Source organism: Callithrix jacchus, chromosome X, assembly GCF_049354715.1.
Source record: "Callithrix jacchus isolate 240 chromosome X, calJac240_pri, whole genome shotgun sequence".
Taxonomy (NCBI): domain Eukaryota; kingdom Metazoa; phylum Chordata; class Mammalia; order Primates; family Cebidae; genus Callithrix; species Callithrix jacchus.
The window spans coordinates 78,198,966-78,225,366 of record NC_133524.1 but is presented as its reverse complement, the minus strand read 5'-3'; the positions used below and the strand labels follow the sequence as shown (position 1 = coordinate 78,225,366).

The following is a 26,401-nucleotide window of genomic DNA, read 5'->3' as shown; positions in this document are numbered from 1 at the left end:
TTGATCTTGTAGAGGAAAGAATCATTGTTCCTCTGTACTTTATTTGAAGTTCAGATTTGAGTACTCGAATTCTTGCCATTTCCATGCATATAGTGTCTAGTTTTTTTTTTTTTTTTTTATTGCATTTTAGGTTTTGGGGTAGCTCATTATTTTTGCCAGGGAAAACAATGTCTAATTTAAACTAAGAAACTAAAATAGCAGCTGCCCTATTTTATACAGATAGATATCCCTAATAATCGCTAATGTTAATTAGGGATTCTTGAGAAAAATCAATAGAGTTAGGGAAAGATCTTTCAGATATAATTCTATTAAAATCTATAGGTCAAATGCCGAGGCAGAAGACAGTCTTTAAAGTGTAATCCTGATGCTTGGAAAAAACAATGCAAAGAACTGTTGAGCCTCATTTATGAACGTGAAGACTCAGAGCCATTTCGACAGCCAGCTGATCCTCTTTCTTACCCAGTAAGCATACAGTTGTTTAAATTAATTGCCAGTATGATAATTTCCCATACATGTCCATGCTAAAATCGAGTTAAGAGCAATTTTCTTGCTTCCTACTTTCCTTTCATTTTTCTAATCTTTTGGTCATTAAAGTACTAGTGTGATTAGTGTGATCTTTTAAAAAATGCCATTATGTCTTTAATGTATAGATTATACATTTGTTCACTTGTAGGGAGTTTGGGTAAAATAAATTAGTCTTGTGTTTTTCATAGCAAAGAAGAATGGTGAATGTACAATTTCTTCACCTTAAAGTACAGCCAATAAAAACATAATTCCAGTGTATGGATCTTTGAGATTTAAGTCATAATTGTATTACATGTCTTGATATTTTGTTATAGTTGTCTGGAAACCAGTATATGCTCTTTATCCTAATAGGGTCATCAGGAGCAAGAGGGAGAATCCTCAGAGTCTGTAGTTCCAGAAAGACAACAAGATTCATCTCTTTCTGAGGTAGACCTGGTAGTCTCTTAAAAGACATACTGATTGTTTTTACCTTCTAAACTATACTGTACATCAACATTTTAGTTTGTTAAAACTCCTTTCTAACTTGGTTCCCTTTTTACTTTTGTTTGATTTTTTAGTAATTTCTTTTTTTTGTTGTTCCTCTTTGAATCAACATGTGTTCTCAAGATTGTTCTTTGTATCCTCCTTGTAAATGTTTACTTTTCTATGTAGATTCTAAGCTTCTGCAACAGAGTAGAAAGCATCAATTACACAATATAATTGTGTCTGTATTGCAGCTGGCTGTTCCCACTGAGACTTCATTCAGCAAGTAGACTGAGTCTTTTAAATTTTGGTCATCATACTACTACACAAGTTCTAACATAAGCCATAGTGTGTTAGAATACACTTCTGTTTTTTTATGATTTGAGAAAATAAGAAGATATATTTAGAACATTTGTGATTTCTCATACTTTGAAAAATATTTTCTGTCTTTTTATAATACCCTTTTTCTATCCTTTCTGGCTTTTTGGCTTTTTCCTTGGAGGGACATGTGGAGATTTTACTTCTTGATGATTCTAAATGCATTAAGGGATCTAATACTGAGTATGGTTTTCACTCTGAAACTTGTAGCATATATAGGAATAAATCTTAGATATAACTTGATCTGATAACCCTTCCGGAATCTTCCCTCTCCCCTAATCAAAATCAAATGAAGTATGGACCTAAAAGATGGAAGACCTTCGATGAATCAAAGGTATCACATTGATTAAAAATCAAAAAGGAAAGACACAAACATGACCAATGTGACTTTGACCCACAACTAATGACACTTAAGTAGAATGTTCTCATAGCAAGAATTGTGGAAATATGTAGCTAATTTGTAGACTGGAACAATTTAATTACATGTGGATAATCCCATCTTTTATCATTAAACAGTTTGCTGGGGTTTTGGAGTTTGTATCAGCCTTTAAGCAAGAAATAGAATTCCATATTATGGATGCTGTAGAGATGAAGCCAACAATTATGGATTTTCCATTCTGTCCCTTCAGAGTTATTTATGGTTATTACTGCGGTGTGAGGGCTAAGGCTTTCCCACAGACTTCTGCTGTTTTTATGAGCCAACAAAAGATGTTTTGGGGTTGTGCGGAAGTAGTTGGCACATTGAAAAACAATGTGTTTATTTCGTGGTGGATTGTAGTAGGTGATGCCAATTTAAGTCCCATTGTATTTCTTAATATTGTTATGCAGTTTGAGTATTTAATAACATATTCTTCTTTGTAGGATTATCAAGATGTTATAGATACTCCTGTGGACTTCAGCACTGTGAAAGAAACCTTGGAAGCAGGAAACTATGGTAGTCCTCTGGAATTTTATAAGGATGTTCGCCAAATATTCAACAAGTCCAAAGCTTATACCTCTAATAAAAAGTCAAGGGTATGATTTTATTAGTTGGGTTAATTATCAGGCAGTTTTCATTAACCAGTTACTGAAGTTTAATCTGCAGTATCTTTTTTGAAATATGGATAGCTTGTTAGGCATGCAGAAAGATACATTTAGCAGTCATTCTGAAATTAACCACCTTTTCCTTTCTCTTACTTGTCTCTTTACTCTTTAGTAGTATTTATAGCTACCAGAGAAAAAAACAAGGAAAGGAGACATAGTAATTTGAGTACACTTTAATATATCTGATAAGTGACTTAATAAATAGAAAAGTGATTTACAGTGTTAATTTATGTGAAATAGTTTTATTTTCTCTGAATATGTATGTTCCATTTCTTCTAACAAATAATGAACCTCTTGGGAAGTTATAACTGCTTATTTATACTCACATTTAATATTTTCCCTGTATTTTGTTAGAATTTAAAGTATATTGAGAATAGAAAAATAGTAATTATTTTTTTCTTTTGGAATAATTGGTATCTGATTTTTTTTTTTTTTTTTTTTTTTGAGACGGAGTTTCGCTCTTGTTACCCAGGCTGGAGTGCAATGGGGCGATCTCGGCTCACCGCAACCTCCGCCCCCGGGTTCAGGCAATTCTCCTGCCTCAGCCTCCTGAGTAGCTGGGATTACAGGCACGCCCCACCGTGCCCAGCTAATTTTTTGTAATTTTCAGTAGAGACGGGGTTTCACCATGTTGACCAGGATGGTCTCGATCTGTTGACCTCGTGATCCACCTGCCTCAGCCTCCCAAAGTGCTGGGATTACAGGCTTGAGCCACCGCGCCCGGCCTGATTAACTTTTAATCAGTAGATATATACTTGCCTAATTCCCCTTTATGGAAAATACATTTCCACTAATTTCTGCAAGCATAATTTGTTTACACTTGCTTTTCCCCCTTGAGCCTGATTGCTAGAGTGACATTTTCTATAGAAAGTTTGGGAAACACAGAGAAGTATAAAGAAGAAAAAAATCACCTGTGAAGGCTGTCACCTATTTTTGCTTACAGTGACTGTTTATCTACTTCCAGGATTTTCTACATTAACGTATATGTCTACATATGTTTGCATATTCTTTAAAATAGTAGATTTCATATTTTGAAGCATTTTTTGTTACTTATAATGAACATTTTCCTATATAATCATTACTCTTTGAAAGCAAGGTTTTCAATTGGTATTCTATTGTGTGGTTATATTGCATTAACCAGTGTCCTTTGGTTAGAGATTTAGGTTGTTTCCAGTTACTCATTTTACATGAATAATGCTATAGGTAATATCTTTAGGATTCTTGAATATAATTCTCTTTAAGTATATAATTCTGTGATATTTCCTTGGGACAAATTCCCAAAAGTAAAATTATCAGCAAAAGCATATGTGTATCTTTAAGGTTTTTTGTACATACTGCATATTGTCCTTTAGAATGCTGTTTCAATTTACATTCTCTCTTGCATTGTATAAGAGTCTTTTTTTTTTACCCTTTAGAACATTGAACACTATATTTGAAAAATATTTATTTTTAGGTGAAAGTGGTACCTTTAAAGATATTTGAGAAGAATTTTTCAAGTGAATAAATATTTTGTCTGGAATGATGAGGCTTTATTGGTTTAGGCATGTTTATACCTTTTTTAAAAATATAAAACTATTTAGTTTAGACTATGTAATTTCTGCCTTTTCAGATCTATAGCATGATGCTGCGATTATCTGCCTTATTTGAAAGTCATATCAAAAATATCATCTCTGAATATAAGTCAGCAATCCAGAATCAGAAGAGGAGAAGGCCACGATACAGAAAACGTCTAAGAAGCAGCAGCAGTTCATTATCTAGTAGTGGAGCACCTAGGTATTACTACATTGATGCAGCGTGTTTTGTTCTTAAAGCATTTTGTATGTATTACCTAATTTGTGAAAGTTTATGAATGGTTTAAGGAGATCCCAAGAGGTCTTTTTTTGTTGTTTAGTAACCAAAAGCACTATTGATGTGGGTTTTACCATCCCAGAAACTTTTTTTTTTATTTTAATGATTGAGGTTTCACTGTCAAATTATCTATTTCAAGCATTTTACATGAATTTTAAGGCATTTCCTCTTTGGTCAGCCAATACTTGACCTTGATGCCTCTTGATACCTCTTTGTGTCATACTGTCTATCACAATATGTTGCTAACAGAAAAAAAAAATGCTCATCGTATGTATTTTTACTTCTAGTCCAAAAGGGAAGCAGAAACAACTGAAGATGCAGCCTAAAAATGACCAGAATACCTCAGTATCTTATGCCAGGACTAGCTCTCCTTTCTCATCTCCTGGTAAATATGTGTTTTGTTTTTTGGTGTTCTGTATCTCAGTTTAATTTTGATGTTGAGGATGTAGAAGAGACAGCATGGTTTATAGTGCAAAGAACGATGGATTTAGATTTTTTTTCAAGTTGTGTTTTATTCCCAATTCTACTTGCTAATTGTGTGTCCCTGAATATGGCATTAGGCCATATGATTCAGTTTCTTTATTTGACTACATAAATTTTAAAGTCTCTTAGTTTTGAAATTTTATGATTAAATGATTTTAATGTCTATGATATTTCAGAGCACTCATCTACAATATATTTACCAACATAATATTTGAAAATTTATGATGTGCAATTGGACAAGTTTTTCTGTCATTCAAGCATTTGTTCTCAAAATATTCTTCTTATTTTCTTAGAGAAACTTATGATTTTGATGTTGGAATAAAATAGCAGATATGTTTTTAAAAAGTAACCTGTTCAACTTTCCTGAAAATATGATAATTATGTTAGTATTAAAATATTTTAAAATGCAAGTTTCAGATGCTGCTGAAGGGCTTTCACTGTATCTACTTGATGATGAACCAGATGGGCCATTTTCTTCATCGAGCTTTGGTGGATATAGCCGAAGTGGAAATAGCCATGACCCAGGGAAAGCCAAATCATTTCGGAATAGAGTTTTGCCAGTTAAACAAGGTAGGAAATAAATATGGGACAGGGCTCTTTATGACCGAAGATGAATCATTTAAAAGCTGATATTTTGGCATAGTAAAAACTAGTATATTCTTAGTTAATGAGAATTTTGTCAAGTATGAGTCAGATAGCATTTCATATTCGTAACTGGGAACATGCCATTAGCAGATTTCCAATAGCTATTTTCAAATGTATTTTAGTCTTAAAATAAAATGTAAAATGGGGGCAGGCATGGTGGCTCACGCCTATAATCCCCACACTTTTGGAAGCCGAGGGAGGAGGATCACTTTAGGCCAGGAGATTGAGACCAGCCTGGACAACAAAGCAAGGCCTCGTCTCTGCAAAACAAAAAATAGCCACGTGTGATGGCACAGAGCTCCCAGCTTCTTGGGAGGCTGAGATGGGAGGATCACTTGAGCCAGGAGTAGGTAACTACAATGAACTGATTGTGCCACTGCACTCCAGCCTGTGTGACAGAGTGAGGTCCTATCTCAAAAATAATAAATAAGTAAAATAAAATGAATTGGGAGAAGAAACTAAATGTTCTTGCCCCAAGCACATGAGGACACCTTTAGCATTTTTCATATATTAAACCATATTAATGAGAAAGGAAAAGTTTCCAAAGTCATCTTTAAATAAGTCTCATATTTTTGTGGCCCACTCCAGTAAAAATATGGGTCTGGGCTAAGAAATGAGCCTTCTTTCAGTCAACAACCACTTCTACCACCTTCCTTTCGGTTTTCCAGTTATATAACTCGGATATTCTCTTCCCTAGGGGCATGCTATACCACAAAGTCAGTGGCTTCCAGACTGTACCCTCCCCATTTCTGAGGCATCCACAAAAGTACTTCAGGCATTCTCAGAAGAACCTTCTGCATTTAACCTGACAGTTCTATTTGTTATTTCATATAAGGAGCTGCTATTTTACTTTTTATTAGGAGAAAAATGTTCACTGCTTAAAAAGAAATCACTGACCTAATTCATTATGTGCGTCTATCTTGGACCATACAAGGGGTATCAATTATCATAAATATTTGAAGGTTATTGTTAACTCAAGTTTTCTTCTTTTACTTAGTCCTATATTAGGGGCCTTGAACATACTCAAAGAAAGTTCTAACATGTTCAGGTATTTGAAATTTCTGAAGAAGAGTTAATATGCTTTTATAAATAATTTTATTAGAATATAGATTTTATTTTATATACATTTTAATACAAGATTAAGTAGCTTATCCTTTTTTTTTTTTTTTGAGATGGAGTCTCACTTTGTTGCCCAGGCTGGAGTGCAGTGGGGCAGTCTCGGCTCTCTGCAACCTCTGCCTCCCAGGTTCTTGCAATTCTCCTGCCTCAGCCTCCTGAGTAGCTGCCACAAGTGACGCACACCACCACGCCTGGCTAATTTTTTGTATTTTAGTAGAGACGAGGTTTCACTGTGTTGCCCAGGGTGGTCTCAAACTGCTGAGCTCAGGCAATCCACCCGCCTTGGTCTCCCAAAGTGCTGGTATTACAGGCGTGAACCACCACGCCACCTCCATTGTTATTTAACTATCAATTAAGTTAAAAATAGGCTTTTGCAAATATATTTTATAGTGGTTATATAAGAAATATTGAAACATGGCCAGGCATTGTGGCTCACGCCTGTAATCCAAGCACCTTGGAGGCCAAGGCGGGTGGATCACCTGAGGTCAGGAGTTCAAGACCAGCCTGAGCAACACGGGGAAACTCCGTCTTTATTTTTTAAAATTTTTAAAAAAAGAAATATTGAAACATTTGATTACTTTAAAATAATTAGCACCTTTATTTTCCCCAAATTATATCTTTAGTGTCTCCTCTGATCTTGCATACTTATGCCATTGCCTTTTTTCATTTTACCTTTTCCTCCACTGCCAAGTTTAACCCATGCTTCCTGTGTCTATTTTGTTCTTCCCATCCAGAGTCGTTTATCCTTTGCAGTATGGTGTCTGTCTTGACCACTCTTCAAAAGCTGTTCTCACACTCATGAGTACTCTTCAGTGGCCAGCTATTGTCTTTTTTTAGTTTTTAACTTCTCAGTCTCTGTATTATTGCATGTTGTTGACTACCTCTTCTATGAAGTCTACTCATAAACTTGTATATGCTGTTGATTCTCTTAAATCTCGTTTCTGATTCTTGTCTTTGACTCTACTGCTATTTGCAGAGTTTGTCACTGTTATTTGCTTGTTTTTGTCTTCTACAAATAAGGAGTCTAATGACTGCATCAGCCATCTTGATGTGATGACTCTCCAAATGCATATACACAGCTCAGATATCTCCATTAGAATAATTTCCAAGTGCTTCCTTATAAAATAAAAAAATAAAAATCCTCAGTTGCTTATCTTTGCATCTCAAACTTGCTTCTTTTTCTGTGCTCACTATTTTAGTTAATGGTATCATCATCTTTCTTGCTACCCAACTTAAAATCTCGCAGTGCTTTTTGACTCTTCATTTATACCTAGTCAGTTGCCAAGTTTTGTGAATTCCACAACCCGTTAATACCACTTAAATATCTTATGTAGTTTCCACTGCTATCACCTTAGTCTCCAGCCTAGGGTATTAGTCAGCTTGGGTTTCCATAACAAGATACCACAGTCTTGAGTGACTTAAACAGCAGACATTCATTTTTCTCACAGAGCTAGATGCTCAATCCAATGTTAAGGTGCCATATGGGCGGGTATCTGATAAGGGATTTTTCCCTGGATTCTCTGTGTCCACCTTCTCGCTTTGTCCTCACGTGCCCTTACCTCTGCAGAGAGACAGAGGGAAATACCACTAGTATCTCTTCCTCTTCCTGTAAGAACATCAGTCCTTTTGAGTTATAGTCCCACCCATATAACCCCATTTAACCTTAATTACCTCCTTATATGCCCTAATCTTTAAATGCAGTCACTGCGGGGGTTAGGGCTTCCACATATGAATTTCGAAGGGACACAATTTAGTCCATAACACCCAGACTTACTAATCTTATAATTATCCACAACTCTAGTCTTAGGTGTTTTCAGTTCTTCCAGGCTGCTCTCTTATTTCCCTCCTACCTCACTGGCTGGTCCTTCTCCATTTTCTTTGTTGGTTCTTCTTTATCTTCAAACATTTGAGTATCTCAGTTCTCTTCAGCCACCTCGTCTCTCTACTTATTCTCTCAGTGAGCTCTCCTAGTTCTCATTACCCTAACTATTATCTCTTTACTGAAAATTTTTACAATTATATCTCTAGCTCCACCTTCTCCTCTGAGCTCTAGACTGGTATATCTACCTGCTGTTTAAATTTTATTTTATTTTATTTTTAAATGTCTTTGCTTGGATCTCTATTAACATCTAAAATGGAATCTTGATTTTTCTAGTGCCCTTCTCAAACCTGTTGCTCCTTCAGTGTTCTCTACATTAGCAAAATATCTCTACCATTTACCCAGTTGCTTAGGCCATAAAACCTAGGAGTCATCCTTTATTCTGTGCTTGACACATGATATATAGTCTGTCTCCAAGTCCCATCAGTTCAACCTTTGAAATTAAAGGTTTCTCTAAAAGGAAATATTCCAAATATAACCACTTATCACATCTATTGAAATATCCCTCATCCTGTCTTACCTAGAATACTGCAGTAGACGCCCAACTGGTCTCTCCTTTCACTTTCAGTCTTGCCTCCTCTATATTCTCTTTTATACACAGCAACCATATGATTTTTAAAATGTAAATCAGATTCTGTCTTTCTCCAGCTTAAGACTCTCCACTGGCACTCATCTCCTCCACTCACTGTTTTCTATTGCACTCTGGTTATACTGGCTTACTTTCTGTTTACTCTTCTGGAATGTTCTTTCCCTACAATGACTTCATTCAGTTATTTCTTCAAATACTACCTCTGTAGAGAAGTCTTCCCTATCTAAAATATACTCCCTTTTACACATACTTTTTAAAAAAATTCTTTTTATAGCATGTCTATGAAATTTTATTACTAATTTATCACTTTATTATCTTTCAAGGTATTCTCACTAAAATATAAATTCTAAGCGCAAGGATTTTGTCCCTTTCATTGCCATGTTCAAAGCTTCTAGCAATGCCTTGCCAATAGTAGGTAATGAATAAAAATCTATTGACTGAATGAATGAAACTTGCTAATTCATGTTCTCAGATAATTCTTCCCGAAGCAAGCCCTTAAAGTTTCTGCCTAAGCCTTATTTTACCATCATTCCATCCCCATAGTCTTTTCCCCTCCCAAAAAAAGCAGACAAAAATAAAAGCTTTAATATCTTCTTTTTTGAAGAAATTTAAGTTCTTACTCTGGCACCCTCCATGATTTATTTCATTTTTTTTTTTGAAATTATAGACTGTTTAAGACCCTAAATAACCATTTTGTCAATGTCAAACCTTAACTATTAAAAATCATTCATTTTAATTTAGATCACTCCCTTGATGGACCCCTTACAAATGGTGATGGCAGAGAGCCCCGGACAGGAATCAAGAGAAAACTACTTAGTGCATCGGAAGAAGATGAAAACATGGGAGGAGAAGATAAAGAGAAAAAAGAAACAAAAGAGAAATCTCATTTATCCACCTCAGAGAGCGGAGAGTTAGGATCCAGTTTAAGTTCTGAAAGTACCTGTGGTTCTGACTCTGACTCTGAATCAACCTCCAGAACAGATCAAGATTATGTAGATGGAGACCATGATTATAGTAAATTCATACAAACCAGGCCTAAAAGAAAACTCAGAAAGCAACATGGCAATGGAAAAAGAAATTGGAAGACCAGAGGCACAGGTGGAAGAGGCAGATGGGGAAGATGGGGTAGATGGAGTAGAGGAGGCAGAGGAAGAGGAGGCAGGGGACGAGGGAGTCGAGGAAGAGGTGGAGGTGGCACTAGGGGTCGGGGAAGAGGGAGAGGAGGAAGAGGTGCTTCTAGAGGAGCTACCAGAGCCAAAAGAGCACGTATTGCAGATGATGAATTTGATACCATGTTTTCAGGACGTTTCAGTAGACTGCCTCGCATTAAAACAAGAAACCAAGGCAGGAGGACTGTTTTATATAATGATGACTCTGATAATGACAATTTTGTGTCCACTGAGGATCCTCTGAATCTTGGTACATCCAGATCAGGCAGAGTGCGTAAAATGACAGAAAAAGCCAGGGTTAGCCATCTCATGGGATGGAATTATTAACAGTTAATAAATTTAGAATAACTTAAAAAAATTCAATGGCCTTCTACTGCAGGGAATTTACCAGGAAATCTACAAAGCAAGTTGTGTGGGGACTTCTGCTTCCTTTCACATTGGTGCTTTTCCATTTATGCCAGTATACATTTGTTTCAAGACTTTTGATCTCCACACTTCATTTGTTCAAATAAGCCTTACTCATTAGGCCTTAAATTAAAAGAAATTCTGCCCACACATACACACAAACACACACACACACACACACACACACACTCGAAACACAACATAGAAACACTACAGATTTACTGCATTAAAGGAGCATTCAGCTTCTTAAGAGTAGCATGACATTTTTATCTCAATAGAATAGCCCTCTTTTGCTTTTGTATCACAGAAGTATAGCACCTTCTTACAGAGTTTTATATAATTTGTTTTTGCCATTTTGATTCCTATACCCAGTAATAATAACTTTTGCACAATACACCAATCCTAAAGGCAGCTATTAAATGTTTACAGTTTCTATATTGTAAGAGCGATCTGGATTATTTTACTCTTCCCAGGCCAAACTTTCATGACTTGTACTGAACTGAAGTATATATTTATACTACAGTTTTTTGGGGGGTGGGGGGAATCTTGATATGCTTTTCATTGATTTGCATAATTCACATTAAAGGTGAGAAAGGGTTGGTGCCTTGTAAATATGTAGCAGATCTTTGTGGTGTGTTCTGATGTGTGCATTAACTTTATTAAAAAAGAATACTTGAGGTATCAATCTAGACAAGGTGCCAAATGCAAAAGTTTCCTGCATCCATTTTTTTCCTATCATATTTTATTGCATTAATAGAACTTGTGTAGCTTAAATAATAACGTAAACATTTGAAAAATCCTCATCCACAAAGAACAACTTTGAACAGTAGCTCAGCTACCTCTTATCTACAACTACTGGAAACATTAAGGAAAATAGATGCTGTTCTTCCTTACTGACTAAGGAGAATAGAACAAGCTTAGTAGGAATGAATACCTATAAGTTATAAACTGAGAGGTTGTTAATAATTGTATTGGCTCTCAAATTAATAATTGTAATTAACAAACTTTCATAAGTTAGTATGCTCTACCTTAGGCTTTCGTAGAACATATTTGTGTAAGTGGACTTGGGCTACTGCTTATATATTTCTGTTCTACATACCATTTAACAGCTGTGAGTTACTGGTTTTCCTTTGAATCTTAAAATTTAACAAAGCACCTAATTTGAGTTGGAATGTTTTGGCTAGCTAGTATTATGAAGCAACTTACAGATTTTGTTCATACCATTCCAAAGGGTTCTTCTGTTCTAGTCTTTAAGAAAAGAACCTTATTGCACTGCACATTGATATTGTGAATCATTATTTTATAGATAAAAAAAATCTTTAAAAACCCGTATTGTCTTGTTTACAGCAGTAGAGTGCATATGGTTCCATAGGTGAGCTTGAGTTCCAAGATAAATTTTGCTCCCCAAATTTAATATTACAGATTTGCTAATTTGTTAGCTACTTACATTTTTGAGGTAAGAGGGATAATATCAATCTCTGTTTCTGTAATGGCAAATTTGTTGCACTTAGATCAGACTCATGGGATAAAACAGACTTCTTAATGTATATCTAGTTATCCCAGGATATTTCTTAAGTTAATGTGTTTGTCTCATGCTTTCAATCATTTCATGCATCTGAAAACCCTTAAGTGCAGAGGAAGGCATACACACAAAAAAACTTTGCTTTTTTGGAAGGGTTGGCAGTAGGGTTATTCTTGAACTAACATCTTTAAGCCGTTTTCACTTGCAGTAGAAATGATGTTCAGGCTTTAAGAGAAAGTACTGTTGTTAATTGTTAATGGCACTAACCTCTGTTACTAGACAGCAGACCAAGCTACTTTTTTTTTTTGGTCTTTTTTTCACTAAACCAAAACTACTTTCGGTTGTAACTCAGCTGCCACTTTTAACCATAGTAGAGATTCAAAACGTTCCTATTTGAAACTACATTTGATTTTTGCTAAAATGTGCTGTTTCAGTTATTTATCTCTTGGGCATTTAGACTAAATCGTGCGTGCCTGTATTCCTGAAATCAATAATACTTTGCCCTCTCCTGATCTGAGTAACATAGTTACTTAAATTCCTGGATATACCCAAATATGGATCACATGTATCATTTTAGTGTGAAATTTTTTGTTGACATTCTTCTATGAAGAGCTGACCTCTTGAAATGTAGAAGAATTGACTTTTGTGTGTTTTTGGCTATCTGGAGCTTTATTTATAATTTATTTTGAAAAATAAAAATGCCACATTTATTTCCCAAATGTCAAGATTTTCTAGGATTAGATAATTAGAATAATAAGGCTGAAGACATTTTAAAGCATATTTTATATGTAGTGAAATACTGTGAAAATATTAGTGAACAGCGTTTTGCTGTAATGTTTATTTCAGTTATTAAGATTTAAAGAGTTAGTCATCAGGGTATGATAGATAAACATAGTTATCATTTATCAAACAAACAGATAATTTTCTGTTTGCATGCAAATTATTTTAATAAGTGTGAAAATAAAAGTTTGGAAGATAGTATTTTTACTTTTATAGCTGGACATCCCCCCCCATTTACATTTTGCTTTTTTGTAATACCACCTCCTGTGAATGTGTTGTAATTACTATCACATTGATTACTTTATCATTTTAATTTCTTTGAGGCCATTTAAGCCTACATAAAATCTGGGTTCAGCCATAGCAAAGCAAGTAGGAAATGAACAATGAATTTTGGAGAAAAGCCTAAATCTTAAATTGCTAAGAAAAACCACTGTTATGTTTAGGCCCATGAGAGCATATACATGTATAAACCTAATCCTATGCTAGATATGAATAGTCAGTGAGCTGTAATATTTCTTATAAATGCTAATAATGTTTAAATTCCCAGCTTTAAGATCTTAGTGTATGTATATATTTATAAAACCTGAATTTTGTGTTTCTTCTATGCTTACTGTGTGTTTCTCTTTCAGCAATAGGATGCTCTCCAAAACATTCACTAGCCTACTAGCCTAATTACTTAATTTGTTTTTGATTATGTATGTTTGTACACTTGTATGTGTGTAGAGTATTTTTCCCCAACTTGACACACCTTATCTCAGACATTCAAAAAAGGAGAACATTTTGTATGGAGAACAGTCTACCAGCTTTTTGCCTCTGTACAGCTCTTAGCCTGTATATTTACTGCTTGATCATCCATTTCATTATGCCTTCTAGATTACCAATCCATGTTTTGTTTTATACCCGTGTCCCTCTATTCCTTTAATTTCCCTTTTTAAAAATTTGTTTCTTTTTTGTTTCCCTCTCCGGATATCAGGCTTGTGTTGGAATTCTGCCCTACAGCACTTTGTTTCACCCGGATGCAAAGTAACTGAGTAAAATTACAAATCTCATTCTGCACAACTGTGTGCTCAAATATTTAACTCAGCCTTCTAATACTTTGAAGTACATTTCAATTATTTATCTTTTTATTGTTTTAGTTTTAATCCCAAGGTTGTCATCAGACAATAATACAGTGATTGAAAGAAAAAGATGTGAATGCTACTTCTAACTTTCTGATAAAATTTTTCTGAGGGTTTTTCCAAAATTTGTATGTTTATGGTAATGGTGAATTAAACACCTTTTACTTGCTTATATATGTTGGGAATCATTTTATGTACATTTACCAACTGGTACTTATCTTCAAGTTGGAATTTTCACATCCATAAAAGAGAGACTTGGATCATGTATAATTTTCAATATACTTTGCTGTCCAGCCTTTTAAACAATTACAGTAACATTTCGAGTTCTGAGATGAATAGTTCTAGGGGAATTTTTGACATGTAAAGTCCATTGTTTTAAATGCTAACCCTATCTCCAATATTTTTGTGGAACGTGAGGCTTTATGAAATGTTTATCAGGAATAGAGTATTCTAAAGTCGCCTTGAAGGCTTGTTTCAAAAATTACTTGAAAGGATTTTCATGCTTTTTTGCTTCTTATCTCTTAGCAAAACTTCTTTACCAAGTTTTGATTAAATTCCAAAATAAAATTAAGTTTTTTTTATGGTGCTATATTTTGTGGAAAATGGGTAGCACTCAGGATTCTTTCTTTTATCTTTTCTCCTTCCTTCCTTCCTTCCTTCCTTCCTTCCTTCCTTCCTTCCTTCCTTCCTTCCTTCCTTCCTTCCTTCCTTCCTTCCTTCCTTCCTTCCTTCCTTCCTTCCTTCCTTCCTTCCTTCCTTCCTTCCTTCCTTCCTTCCTTCCTTCCTTCCTTCCTTCCTTCCTTCCTTCCTTCCTTCCTTCCTTCCTTCCTTCCTTCCTTCCTTCCTTCCTTCCTTCCTTCCTTCCTTCCTTCCTCCTTCCCTCCTTTCCTTCCTCCCTCCCTCCCATCCTCCTCCCCTACTGCCTCCCAAAGTGTTGGGATTACAGGCAGGAGCCACCGTACCCAGCCTATATACCCTTATTCTTGATTATTTCTTTTTATCTTTTCAATCCTGCTTACTTTTATCCTCATTTTCCTTTCTGCCATGAAAACTGCACTTCATTTAGCACACTTAAGAAGATTGGCAATTTTTGATTCATTGATGGGAGAAGTAAAGTAGAAAGGCCCTGCAGTTTAGAATTAAGGTGTGTTTGTTTACGTGTATGCCCATTTCTTCTAAATTAAATCTAGAATATGAAACTTTGACATATAAAAGCATGATAAGTATCTTCTTAAAAAGTTGTTGATACATAATGAAACCACCTTGGTAATTGACTTTTAAAATAATAATCAAAAATATTTAGAAATCCAGTTGGGAAATGTGTTTTTGCATATGTCACCAGATACACATTAGGCAGTACTACAAATGTTAATTCTTAAACAATACTGTGGTGATGGCAATCAGTAATTTATTTCTTTGTCCTGTAACTTATCATTCTTGTCTTTTGTAATCTCTTACACAGTATTAACACAACTGTACCTATTTTTTTGTTCTTGGTATCCATATATTTTAAGATGGAAAATCAGTTCATAGTTGATATGATATTGTATATGGGCAAAGTGTCCGTTAAACTAAAATTCAGTAAAAAAGGTAAACTAAACTGGCTTGATTTATAAAAGATGTTTTCTTTGGCAGTTATCAATCATAAGCAATTATCTTCAAAGACAAAAAAAACTGGACTAATTTGTTGCCATTCTTTATGGGATGTTTACAATAAAATTCCAAGTTGTTTGGAATCAATTGCACTCTTGCTGCTTTATGCCTTAATTTATGTGCCAGAGAAAAATTAACCAGAAGAAAGAAATGTGGAGTTACCTATTCAGCTTTAGAGATTGTAACATGTAACTCTTAGGTCTTTCTTGTTTCTTTGTCATAGAATATTTTATTGCAATTATTTTTTAGTCTGAGAGACTAGGATGCTTCTTCCTATCAAAAGGTTTTGTTTTTTTGTTTTTGTTTTCACCTTAAACATTGCAAATATTCTTTGGGTCACTTTTAGGATAATAAATGTGATGTTTACACTTTAAATGTGGGCTGCTTGGTGCATTCAATAACAGCCTGCAAAGCATTTGTCAACATTTTGTTTTGCAGCACTTTTCAAAATGAATAGAACTCTAATATATTTATGACATAACTTTTAACAGCTGAGCTATAAATTCTTGACATTTTAAAATATGTAATCAGATTACCTATACTGTAAATGGTGCTTTAATTCAACATAAGTGTAGGAGAGAGAGAAATGAGGTGAGAGGATCTGAATGCTCTAACAGGAACATTCATTCATTTTAGGTATGAACCTATATAGTTACCCAGAATTTGTCTCCCAATGGCAAAAATTTCACTAGGTTCAAGATAAAAAAGCTGGCCAAAGAGCAGACTGTATCTTTAATATATATACTGTCTAATTTATGTGTTTAGAATTAAAAGGCATTTAAGAAAAAAGTAGCCTGATTTTTTACAATATTCAAAGATTGAAATGGAGATAAGTTGTTTGGTATTTTTGTTTAGTTGCTTAATTGGTTAGAGATAGCCCTCTTTAAGGATATAAAAATCTTACATTAAAATTTTTTGGATAAGGCCAGGCACGGTGACTCATGCTTAAAATCTCGGCATTTTGGGAGGCCAAGGTGGGAGTATCGTTTGAGCCCAGAAGTTCAAGACCAGCCTGGGTAGCATAGAGAGACTCTGTATCTACAAAACAACAACAACAACAATTTAATTCGCTGGGAGTGGTTATGTGTACCTGTAGTCCCAGGTACTTGGGAGACAGGTGGGAGGATCAAGTTATTGGAGATAATTCACTTGAGCCTGAGTCAAGGCTGCAGTAAGCTGTGATCATGCCACTGCACTACAGCCTAGGGATCCATTTTATTTTCCAAGTTGAGAAGATCAAGAAAAAGGTGCTCTCTATCCTCTCTCAAATACATGTTCTTGACAATTTAAAGCTACTTTACAAAAACGTGCAAAATAAAACCAATATATTGAGCTCGCGAGTTGATCTTTTAAATGGGATTTCTGGTGGGATATTTAAACCTATATACTTACAGTTGCTTTCTCAGGTAATTTATGTAAATACTTAAGGGCTTTTTAATGCTACAAAATGCAGGTAGATCAAACAATACTATTAAATGAAGTAAACTTTTTATGGTATCAATTTTTTCCCCCAAATTTTAGGGGAACATTTTTCTTTCCTTTTTATGTAACTTTGATAGATTTAACTTTGCTAGCTGTGACAATTGCCTTAATGGAGTTACTTCTTATCTACAGATTATAAACATCTAGTTATAAATTATGATATGATTTTAATTATGTTATAAACACCTAATTTTAATAGTTATTAACAAATTAATATTTGATATTGGAGACTTCAGTCTCTGATTCTAGTATTAATTTTGAATGGCCAGCTTGCCTGGTCAACAACTTTGCAGTTCTCTTCAATTTCATAAGTTTTGTAAGTAAATATATGAAGAAATAAAAATATTTTAAATTCTTTAGGTTACTAATATTAATCGATGGGGCTTATTCATTTTTAAGGATTTTTGTGGTTGATTTTTGTCATGTTGCAATTCTAGTTAGAATTTGTATAACAACATGTTAATTTGTATTGGCAATTTTTTAGTCTGTTAAGTAATTTAAGTCAGGGAAACTGCTAACATGTTCCCTCTGGCTTTTTAAAAAAGCTTGAAATATGTTTAAATGAAATTTGCATATGAAATTGTATAATAGATCATTTGAAAAGGACTATGTTGTTACCCTTGAGTATTATTCATCTACAATATTAATAATGGAGTGCTGGTAATTCTGAATTATTTCCAAATGTTACATTTTAATTCATAAATTAGATTCAGTATTGTTTATAAAAACAAGTGTTTTTGTCCAGTCTGACCCTGTAAAGCAAAAAATATGCCCATGATATCCTCATATTCATGAAATTACCAAGTAATCCTTTGACTTTTGTAGATATGTGTTCATTTTTGTTCTAAATGTGGTTAGTCATTTTCATGATAAGAAAGATAAGTTATTAAAGCAGTAGTTGAAAGTTGTGGTAGATACATTTTTGCTTTCCAGTTTCCTCAACAGTTAAAGACTGGTGAATACAACGACAGATTTTTAACGCTGAATATACCTTTTTTTGAACTTGACAGCATGTTAGAATATGGCAGAAAAAAAACAAAAAAATACTTTTTATAACTTTGCTTATAATTATTCAAGCAGAAATTCTCAGAGATTTATCTGAGAGAATGAGTCACATTCTTCCTCTAAACATGTGTTGGCATCTCCTTCAAAAAAGATATTTACCAGCAGGAAGTTGTAGCCTGTTCTCTTCATATTAGTGATAAGAAATGGCTAAAAAAAAAAAAAAAAAAAAGGCTAGACCATTGCTACCTAGATTTGTTCATTTTTATTCATTCATTCAGCATTTACTGAGTGTCTTCTATGTGCCAAGCACTGTAGTTTTATAAAGAGCTTTACAGTTCACAAAGTCCATCATCTCAATCATCAGAATGATACTATCAGTTAATTTCATTTTTCAGATAAGAAAGATGAATTTTAGTGAAATCAAGTAATTTGCCTAAGCCCACATGGCTAGAAACTAGAAAAGCCTTGATTCATCCAGCATATCTGCTTCCAGGTTTCTAGTCTTAGCTTTTATCTTATTAATGGCATGTTTTGTTCTATTTTCTTTCTTCCCAATCTCTGAAATGGAAACTTCTAAGTCATGCATGTGTGTCTTGAAGATAACATTTCTTTATGCTTCTGGCTCAGATCATTTAATAAAGAAGACCTTGAGATATAGATCTTCAAACCTCTTAGGGCTTTGGAATTTTTCAAACTACCAGGTTTGGAAGTAGAAAAATGATTGAAGCTCAAATGACTGAATTGTACATCTTTCACACACTTACGAAAAGTAAATGCCCAAGAAAAGTGTAGAGAATTTACTATCTTGTTTCGAAGATGAATTGTGCTAATGTACACAGCTGTGCTTTGAAGTTTGTAACTTTTAAAAATGATCTGTTATTGCAGTCTTCCCTACTCCATGCTTCCTTGCCAGTGCAAAACCTTGAACTTTGAGTTCAAACGGGTTACAAGTATGGTTCTCAGAGAATGCAACAGGGTTCCTGACTTAATCCCTGCGTTTAATTTAGGGGTTTGTTTCAGGGTGTGTTTTTACTTTACATCCTTTGAACTATCGTTCAGTTTTACTCATTATTTAATATGTCACTCTTTTTTTTTTTTTTTTTTTTTAGAGACGGAGTTTCACTCTTGTCACCCAGGCTGGAGTGCAATGGCACAATCTCAGCTCACTGCAACCTACGCCTCCAGTGTTCAAGTGATTCTCCTGCCTCAGCCTCCCGAGCAGCTGAGATTACAAGCATGCACCAGCATTCCTGGCTAGTTTTTGTGTTTTTAGTAGAGATGGGATTTCACCACGTTGGCCAGGCTGGTATCAAACTCCTGACCTCAGGTGATCCACCCACCTCAACTTCCCAAAGTGCTAGAATTATAGGCGTGAGCCACCGCGCCCAGACAAATGTCATTCTTTCTTTACACCAATCCATATACCAGTCCTTTGGAATAATTTAAAGGTTATGTGTTTTTATTTTTACTAATTAAGACTTTGGGGTAGGAGTGGTGTTTGGTAAAGGTCAAGTGTCCCTATAAATACAGTAAAGTCAACTTGAACCACTACTGATTTAATTTTTTTTTTTTTTACTATTTTGTCACAGTATATGGTTATTAGGGGGAAACGTTTCAAGTCATTTAACTCAAGACTCATGCATTTGATCTCTTTATTCTCATGAAATGGGATTTTGCAATGGTCCTTGAGAAGACATTAGGCCTGCTCAAGTTGCATTTGGTTCATAGCATTTATGTTAGTCTCATTCATATTTCACAATGCCATCTTTTCTCCTAAACAACTTCCACTTGGTCTAATCATCCAGTGAACAAAAGTGTTGGCTTTCAGCAGATAGACTATTGAAGTCTGTCATCAAAAATCTCTGTAAAAAATCAAACAGGAAATAGGAAAGAAAGAATATTAATTGGATTTATTTTTCTAGCTAGATAAAGCACAGCAGGTTTGACTAGCTGATTATACCTACACTAATCTTTCTTGTATTAGAAGAACACAAGCTAGAAATCAAGATCAGAGCTTTGTTTGTGGTTAGATACTATCTTGCAGCCTTGCTTATATTCCTGACAATGTGTATTTAGATGGAAGTAGCCTGACCTGGAGTCAGGTACTGTAGTTATTTTGAGGGTTAAGGGGATAAGAGAAGCCTTTGAGATCTTTCTAAAATCCATGTTAAGTAGAGGAGAGAAGATAATGGAGTTCAAAGGATTAATAAGGAATGAAATTCCATAGTGTTTAGGGTTTGGATGCCAATGCCTTCACGCACAGCAGCCTCATCACTGGATACAGGTTTGGGGAAGTCCCCACATGAGTTCTGGGGTTTTTTTGTTGTTTTGTCTTTTGGTAGAGGGTTAGGTGCATGAATGAGGAGTTAGCAGAAGGATTCTTGGTGGGGATAGGGGCATTTTAGTGTCATAATTTTTGCATTAATAATAATTAATGTTTCTTGAGGTCTCAAACCTATTAGGTATTATCGTTAACACTAATTTACAGATGAGGAAACTGAGGTTTAGAAAGGCAAAGGAATTTGCCAGAGATCACATTGCTGTGAAATGGCAGGATTTATATTCAGATACATGTTTCCAAAACCTGTTTGCTTAACCATTATGCATACCACTTCTCATTGGGCTTGTTTTAGTGCTAGCTGTTGCAGAGTTGCTGAGTGGCTTTACCCAAGTTCCCATTCTCCTTGGTTTCAGTTATCTGTAGTGGTATAAGACTAAAGTTGATCACGAAATGATTTCCAAGGTCTGTATGTTTCTATTCTTTAAAACTTCTAGCTAATCCTTTCTTTATACACCTTCCTAGTCCAACATACTTCCATTGGAGGTTTCATTGGAGGTTTCTTAGAATATTCATAAGCTCTGTATCCTACTTGTTGAAGTTATTTATTTGAAGACAAATATTCAATCTGAACTGCTTTAGGGTTCTGTTTCCATAAGAAAGCCTCATCAGGTTGGACTCAAGATGGCACAGTGAGAACAACCCAGGATTGAAGCTCTCAGTGAATGCACGGAGAGGGTGAGTCAGGGCCACATTTCCAGATGGATCTTTGTTGCCCACAGAACGGGGAAATTCCCAGGTATAAAAGAGACATGGGATGCCAGGAAGAGGTTTTGGCTGGTGCAGCTGGAAGCCGGTGCAGCCGGCAGCTGGTGCTGTAGTGCAGCAGTGCTACACAGTGCTCCGCACAAAGCGCACTGGTCTGGGTGCCCCTGTTGAACCAGCAATCTGAGATTTGAGAGGGCTGAACTTGAGACTGAATGGGACTTGGACAGTGAGCCAGGCCAGGAAATTCCAGGGAAACAGCATTTGGGGTAGCGCAGTGGGACAAACAAAATGATGATCCAAATGCTCCGAGTGGAAAGGTCCCTGAGGGCACAGCTGGACCCAGGATGGTGCAGCTCCATGGGGGAGGGGCGTTCACCATTACCGAGGCAAAGAGCCCCTACTGAGGTACACGCCAATTGCTGATGCAGCCTGCCGTTGCCGAGGCAACCTGCTACAACAGAGAGACTCTGTTGCAGGGCGTAGCCTGTGGCAGCAGGGCGGAGACCACAGCAGCAGGGCAGATCCTGCAGCAACAGGGTGAACCTCACAACAGCAGGGCAGAGCCTCGGCAGGCAAATAGTGACTAGACTGCCTCCTAGCTGGGCAGGACAGTGCAACAGGCACTCACAAAGAAAGCCCCAACCCCCCCGAGACAGAGCATCTGAGAAAAAAAGGTATTTTTTTATGAGTTCCGCTGCAGCAGAGTTAAGCGTACAAGCCTAACAGCCCTGAATGAACAACAGAGCTCACAGCTCAGCACTTGAGCTCCTATACAGTACAGACTGTCTCCTCAAGCAGCTCCCTGACCCCTCTATATCCAAAAGACTGACATTTGGCAAGCATCATTCTGAGACAAAGATAGAAAAAGAAACTGGTAGCATCCCTCACTGTCCTGCAGCTGCTACAGGTGCACCCCAGACAAGCATGGCCTGGAGTGGACCTCAGCAGTCATACAGTAAAGAAGCTAGACTGGTAGAAAGAAAACCAAGTAACAGAAATACTTCATCAACAACAATCTGGGCGTTCACTCAGAAACCCAATCGAAAAGTCAGCAACTACACAGACGACAGGTGGATAAATCCACAAAGATGGGAAGAAACCAGCAAAAAAAAAAGGAAAACACCCAAAATCAGAACACCTCACCTCCTAGAAAGGACCAAAACTCCTCAACAGCAAGGGAACAAAGCTGGACGGAGAATGACTGTGACGAAATGACGGAATTAGACTTCAGAAGGTGGATTATGAGAAACTTTTGTGAGCTAAAAGAACATGTTTTCAACCAATGCAAAGAACCTAAGAACCTTGAGAAAAGATTTGAAAAAAGATTCAAGGAAATGATAACAAGAATGGATAACTTAGGAATATGAATGAATTAAAGGAGCTGAAAAACACAATACGAGAACTTCGCAAAGCATGCACAAGTTTCAACAGCCGAATTGACCAAGCAGAAGAAAGAATATCAGAAGTCAAAGGACAACTCAATGAAATAAAACGAGAAACCAAGATCAGAGAAAAAAGCGCAAAAAGGAATGAACAAACTCTCCAAGAAACGTGGGACTATGTGAAGAGACCTAACCTACGTTTGATAGGTGTACCAGAATGTGACGAAGAGAATGAATCCAAGCTGGAAAATACTCTTCGGGACATCATCCAGGAAAATTTTCCCCACCTAGCAAAAAAGACCAACACTCAAATGCAGGAAATACAGAGAATACCACAAAGATATTCTGCAAGAAGAGCAACCACAAGGCACATAATCATCAGATTCAACAAAGTTGAAATAAAGGAGAAAATACTAAGGGCAGCCAGAGAGAAAGGTCGGGTCACCCACAAAGGGAAGCCCATCAGACTCACAGTAGATCTCTCAGCAGAAACACTACAAGCCAGAAGAGATTGGGGGCCAATATTCAACATCCTTAAAGAAAAGAATTTTCAACCCAGAATTTCATATCCAGCCAAACTGAGCTTCATAAGTGAAGAAAAAATAAAATCATTTGGGAATAAGCAAGTACTCAGAGAGTTTGTCACCACCAAGCCTGCTTTACAAGAGCTTCTGAAAGAGGCACTACACATAGAAAGGAACAACCAGTGCCAACCATTCCAAAATCACACTAAATGCTAAAGAGCATCAACATAATGAACAATCTACAACTAATTGGCAAAACAGCCAGCTAGCATCAAAACGGCAGTATCAAATTCACACATAACAATATTAACCCTAAATGTAAATGGACTAAATGCACCAATCAAAAGACACAGACTGGCAAATTGGATAAAAAGCCAAAACCCATCAGTGTGCTGTATCCAGGAAACCCATCTCACATGCAAGGATACACAAAGGCTCAAAATAAAGGGATGGAGGAAGATTTACCAAGCAAATGGAGAGCAAATGAAAGCAGGAGTTGCAATTCTCATCTCTGATAAAATAGACTTTAAAGCAACAAACATCAAAAGAGACAAAGAAGGCAATTACATAATTGTCAAAGGATCGATACAACAAAAAGAGCTAACGATCCTAAACATATATGGACCCAATACAGGAGCACCCAGATACATAAGGCAAATTCTTAATGACTTATAAAGAGACTTAGACTCCCACACAATAATAGTGGGAGACTTTAACACTCCACTGTCAATATTAGACAGATCAACCAGACAGAAAATCAACATGGATATCCAGGGCTTGAACTCAGACCTGGAGCAAGCAAACCTGAGAGACATTTACAGAACTCTCCACCCCAAATCCACAGAATATACATTCTTCTCAGCACCACATCACACCTACTCTACAATTGACCACATAATTGGAAGTAAAGCACTTCTCAGCAAATGCAAAACAATGGAAATCATAACAAACAGTCTCTCAGACCATAGTGCAATCAAGTTAGAACTCAGAATTCAGAAACCAACCCAGAACCGCACAGCTTCATGGAAACTGAACAACTGGCTCCTGAATGTTGACTGGATAAACAATGAAATAAAGGCAAAAATAAAGAAGTTCTTTGAAACCAATGAGAACGAAGACACAACATGCCAGAATCTCTGGAGCACATTAAAAGCAGTCTCTAGAGGAAAATATATAGGAATAAGTGCCCATATGAGGAGAATGGAGAGATCTATAATTGACACCCTATCATCAAAATGGAAAGAGCCAGAGGAGAAAGATCAAAAAAACTCAAAACCCAGCAGAAGACAAGAAATAACTAAGATCTGAGCTGAACTGAATAAGATAGAGACACGAAAAACCCTTTAAAAAATCAACAAATTCAAGAACTGGTTTTTTGAAAAGATCAAAAAAATAGACAGACCACTAGCCAGACTGATTAAAAAGAAAAGAGAGAACAACCAAATAGGTGCAATAAAAAATGATAAAGGGGAAATCACCACAGATTCCACAGAAATTTAAACCATCATCAGAGAATATTACAAACAACTCTATGCACATAAACTAGTAAACCTGGAAGAAACGGATAAATTCCTGGACTCCTGTGTCCTCCCAACTCTAAACCATGAGGAAACTGAAACTATGAATAGACCAATAACAAGGTCAGAAACCGAGGCAGCAATTAAGAGCCCACCACACAAAAAAAGCCCAGGTCCAGACGGGTTCACAGCTGAATTCTACCAGACACACAAAGAGGAGCTGGTACCATTCCTTCTGAAACAATTCCAAATAATACAAAAAGAGTGAATCCTTCCCAAATCATTATATGAGACCAATATCATCCTGATACCAAAACCCGGAAGAGGCCCAACAAGAAAAGAAAACTTCAGGCCAATATTCATGATGAACATAGACGCAAAAATCTTCAAAAGAATATTGGCAAGCCGATTGCAACAGCAAATCAAAAAACTTATCCATAACGATCAAGTAGGATTTATCTTGGGGATGCAAGGCTGGTTCAACATATGCAAGTCCATAAACATAATTCACCACATAAACAGAACCAAAAACAAAAACCACATGATTATCTCAATTGATGCAGAGAAGGCATTCGACAAAATTCAACAGCCCTTTATGCTAAAAACCCTCAATAAACTCGGTATTGATGGAACCTATCTCAAAGTAATAAAAGCTATTTACGACAAACCAACAGCCAATATTATACTGAATGGGCAAAAACTGGAAGCATTCCCTTGGAAATCCGGCACTAGACAAGGATGCCCTCTTTCACCACTCCAACTCAATATAGTACTGGAAGTTCTAGCCATAGCAATCAGGCAAGAAAAAGAAATGAAGGGTATTCAAATAGGAAAGGTGGAAACCAAATTGTCTCTATTTGCAGACGACATGATAGTATACCTAGAAGACCCCATCGCCTCAGCCCAAAAACTCCTGAAACTGATAAGCAACTTCAGCAAAGTCTCAGGATATAAAATCAATGTGCAAAAATCACAAGCATTCGTCTACACCAATAACAGACTTTAAGAAAGCCAAATCAAGAATGAACTGCCATTCACAATTGCTACAAAAAGAATAAAATACCTAGGAATATAACTCACAAGGAACGTAAGGGACCTCTTCAAGGAAAACTACAAACCACTGCTCAAAGAAATCAGAGAGGACACAAACAGATGCAGAAACATTCAATGTTCATGGTTAGGAAGAATTAATATCATGAAAATGGCTATGCTGCCCAAAGCAATTTACAGAATCAATGCTATACCCATCAAGCTACCATTGACTTTTTTCACAGAACTGGAAAAAACCACCATGAACTTCATATGGAACCAAAAGAGAGCCCGCATAGCCAAGTCAATTCTAAGCAAAAAGAACACAGCGGGGGGCATTACACTACCGGATTTCAAACTATACTACAAGTCTACAGTAATCAAAACAGCATCGTACTGGTTTCAAAACAGAGATATAGACCAATGGAACAAAACAGAGGCATTGGAGGCAGCACAACATATCTACAATCATACAATCTTTGATAAACCTGACAAAAACAAGCAATGGGGAAAGGATTCCCTGTTTAATAAATGGTGCTGGGAAAACTGGCCGGCCATGAGCAGAAAGCAGAAACTGGACCCCTTCCTGACACCTTACACTAAAATTAACTCCAGATGGATTAAAGACTTAAACATAAGGCCTGGCACAATAAAAACCCTAGAAGAAAATCTAGGCAAAACTATCCAGGACATAGGAGTAGGCAAGGACTTCATGAACAAAACACCAAAAGCATTGGCAACAAAAGCCAAAGTAGACA

At 36.2% G+C, this 26,401-nt stretch overlaps 1 protein-coding gene across 4 annotated transcripts in view; it reads left to right on the top strand.

Moving 5' to 3' along the window:
* The window catches only part of BRWD3 (bromodomain and WD repeat domain containing 3), a 131,885-nt gene extending 120,597 nt beyond the window's left edge, over positions 1 to 11,288 (top strand). For 3 of the 4 annotated variants that reach the window (XM_078363026.1, XM_035289670.3, XM_078363027.1), the window contains 7 exons: positions 322 to 462; positions 877 to 951; positions 2,227 to 2,379; positions 4,058 to 4,221; positions 4,584 to 4,681; positions 5,191 to 5,349; positions 9,753 to 11,288. In XM_078363026.1, coding sequence (XP_078219152.1) covers positions 322 to 462; positions 877 to 951; positions 2,227 to 2,379; positions 4,058 to 4,221; positions 4,584 to 4,681; positions 5,191 to 5,349; positions 9,753 to 10,507 — 1,545 coding nt within the window. In that variant the 3' untranslated portion in view covers positions 10,508 to 11,288. The remainder of the gene's footprint in view (positions 1 to 321; positions 463 to 876; positions 952 to 2,226; positions 2,380 to 4,057; positions 4,222 to 4,583; positions 4,682 to 5,190; positions 5,350 to 9,752) is intronic. The other variant, XM_035289671.3, reaches the window with a different exon arrangement.
* The last annotated feature ends 15,113 nt before the right edge of the window (positions 11,289 to 26,401 follow it).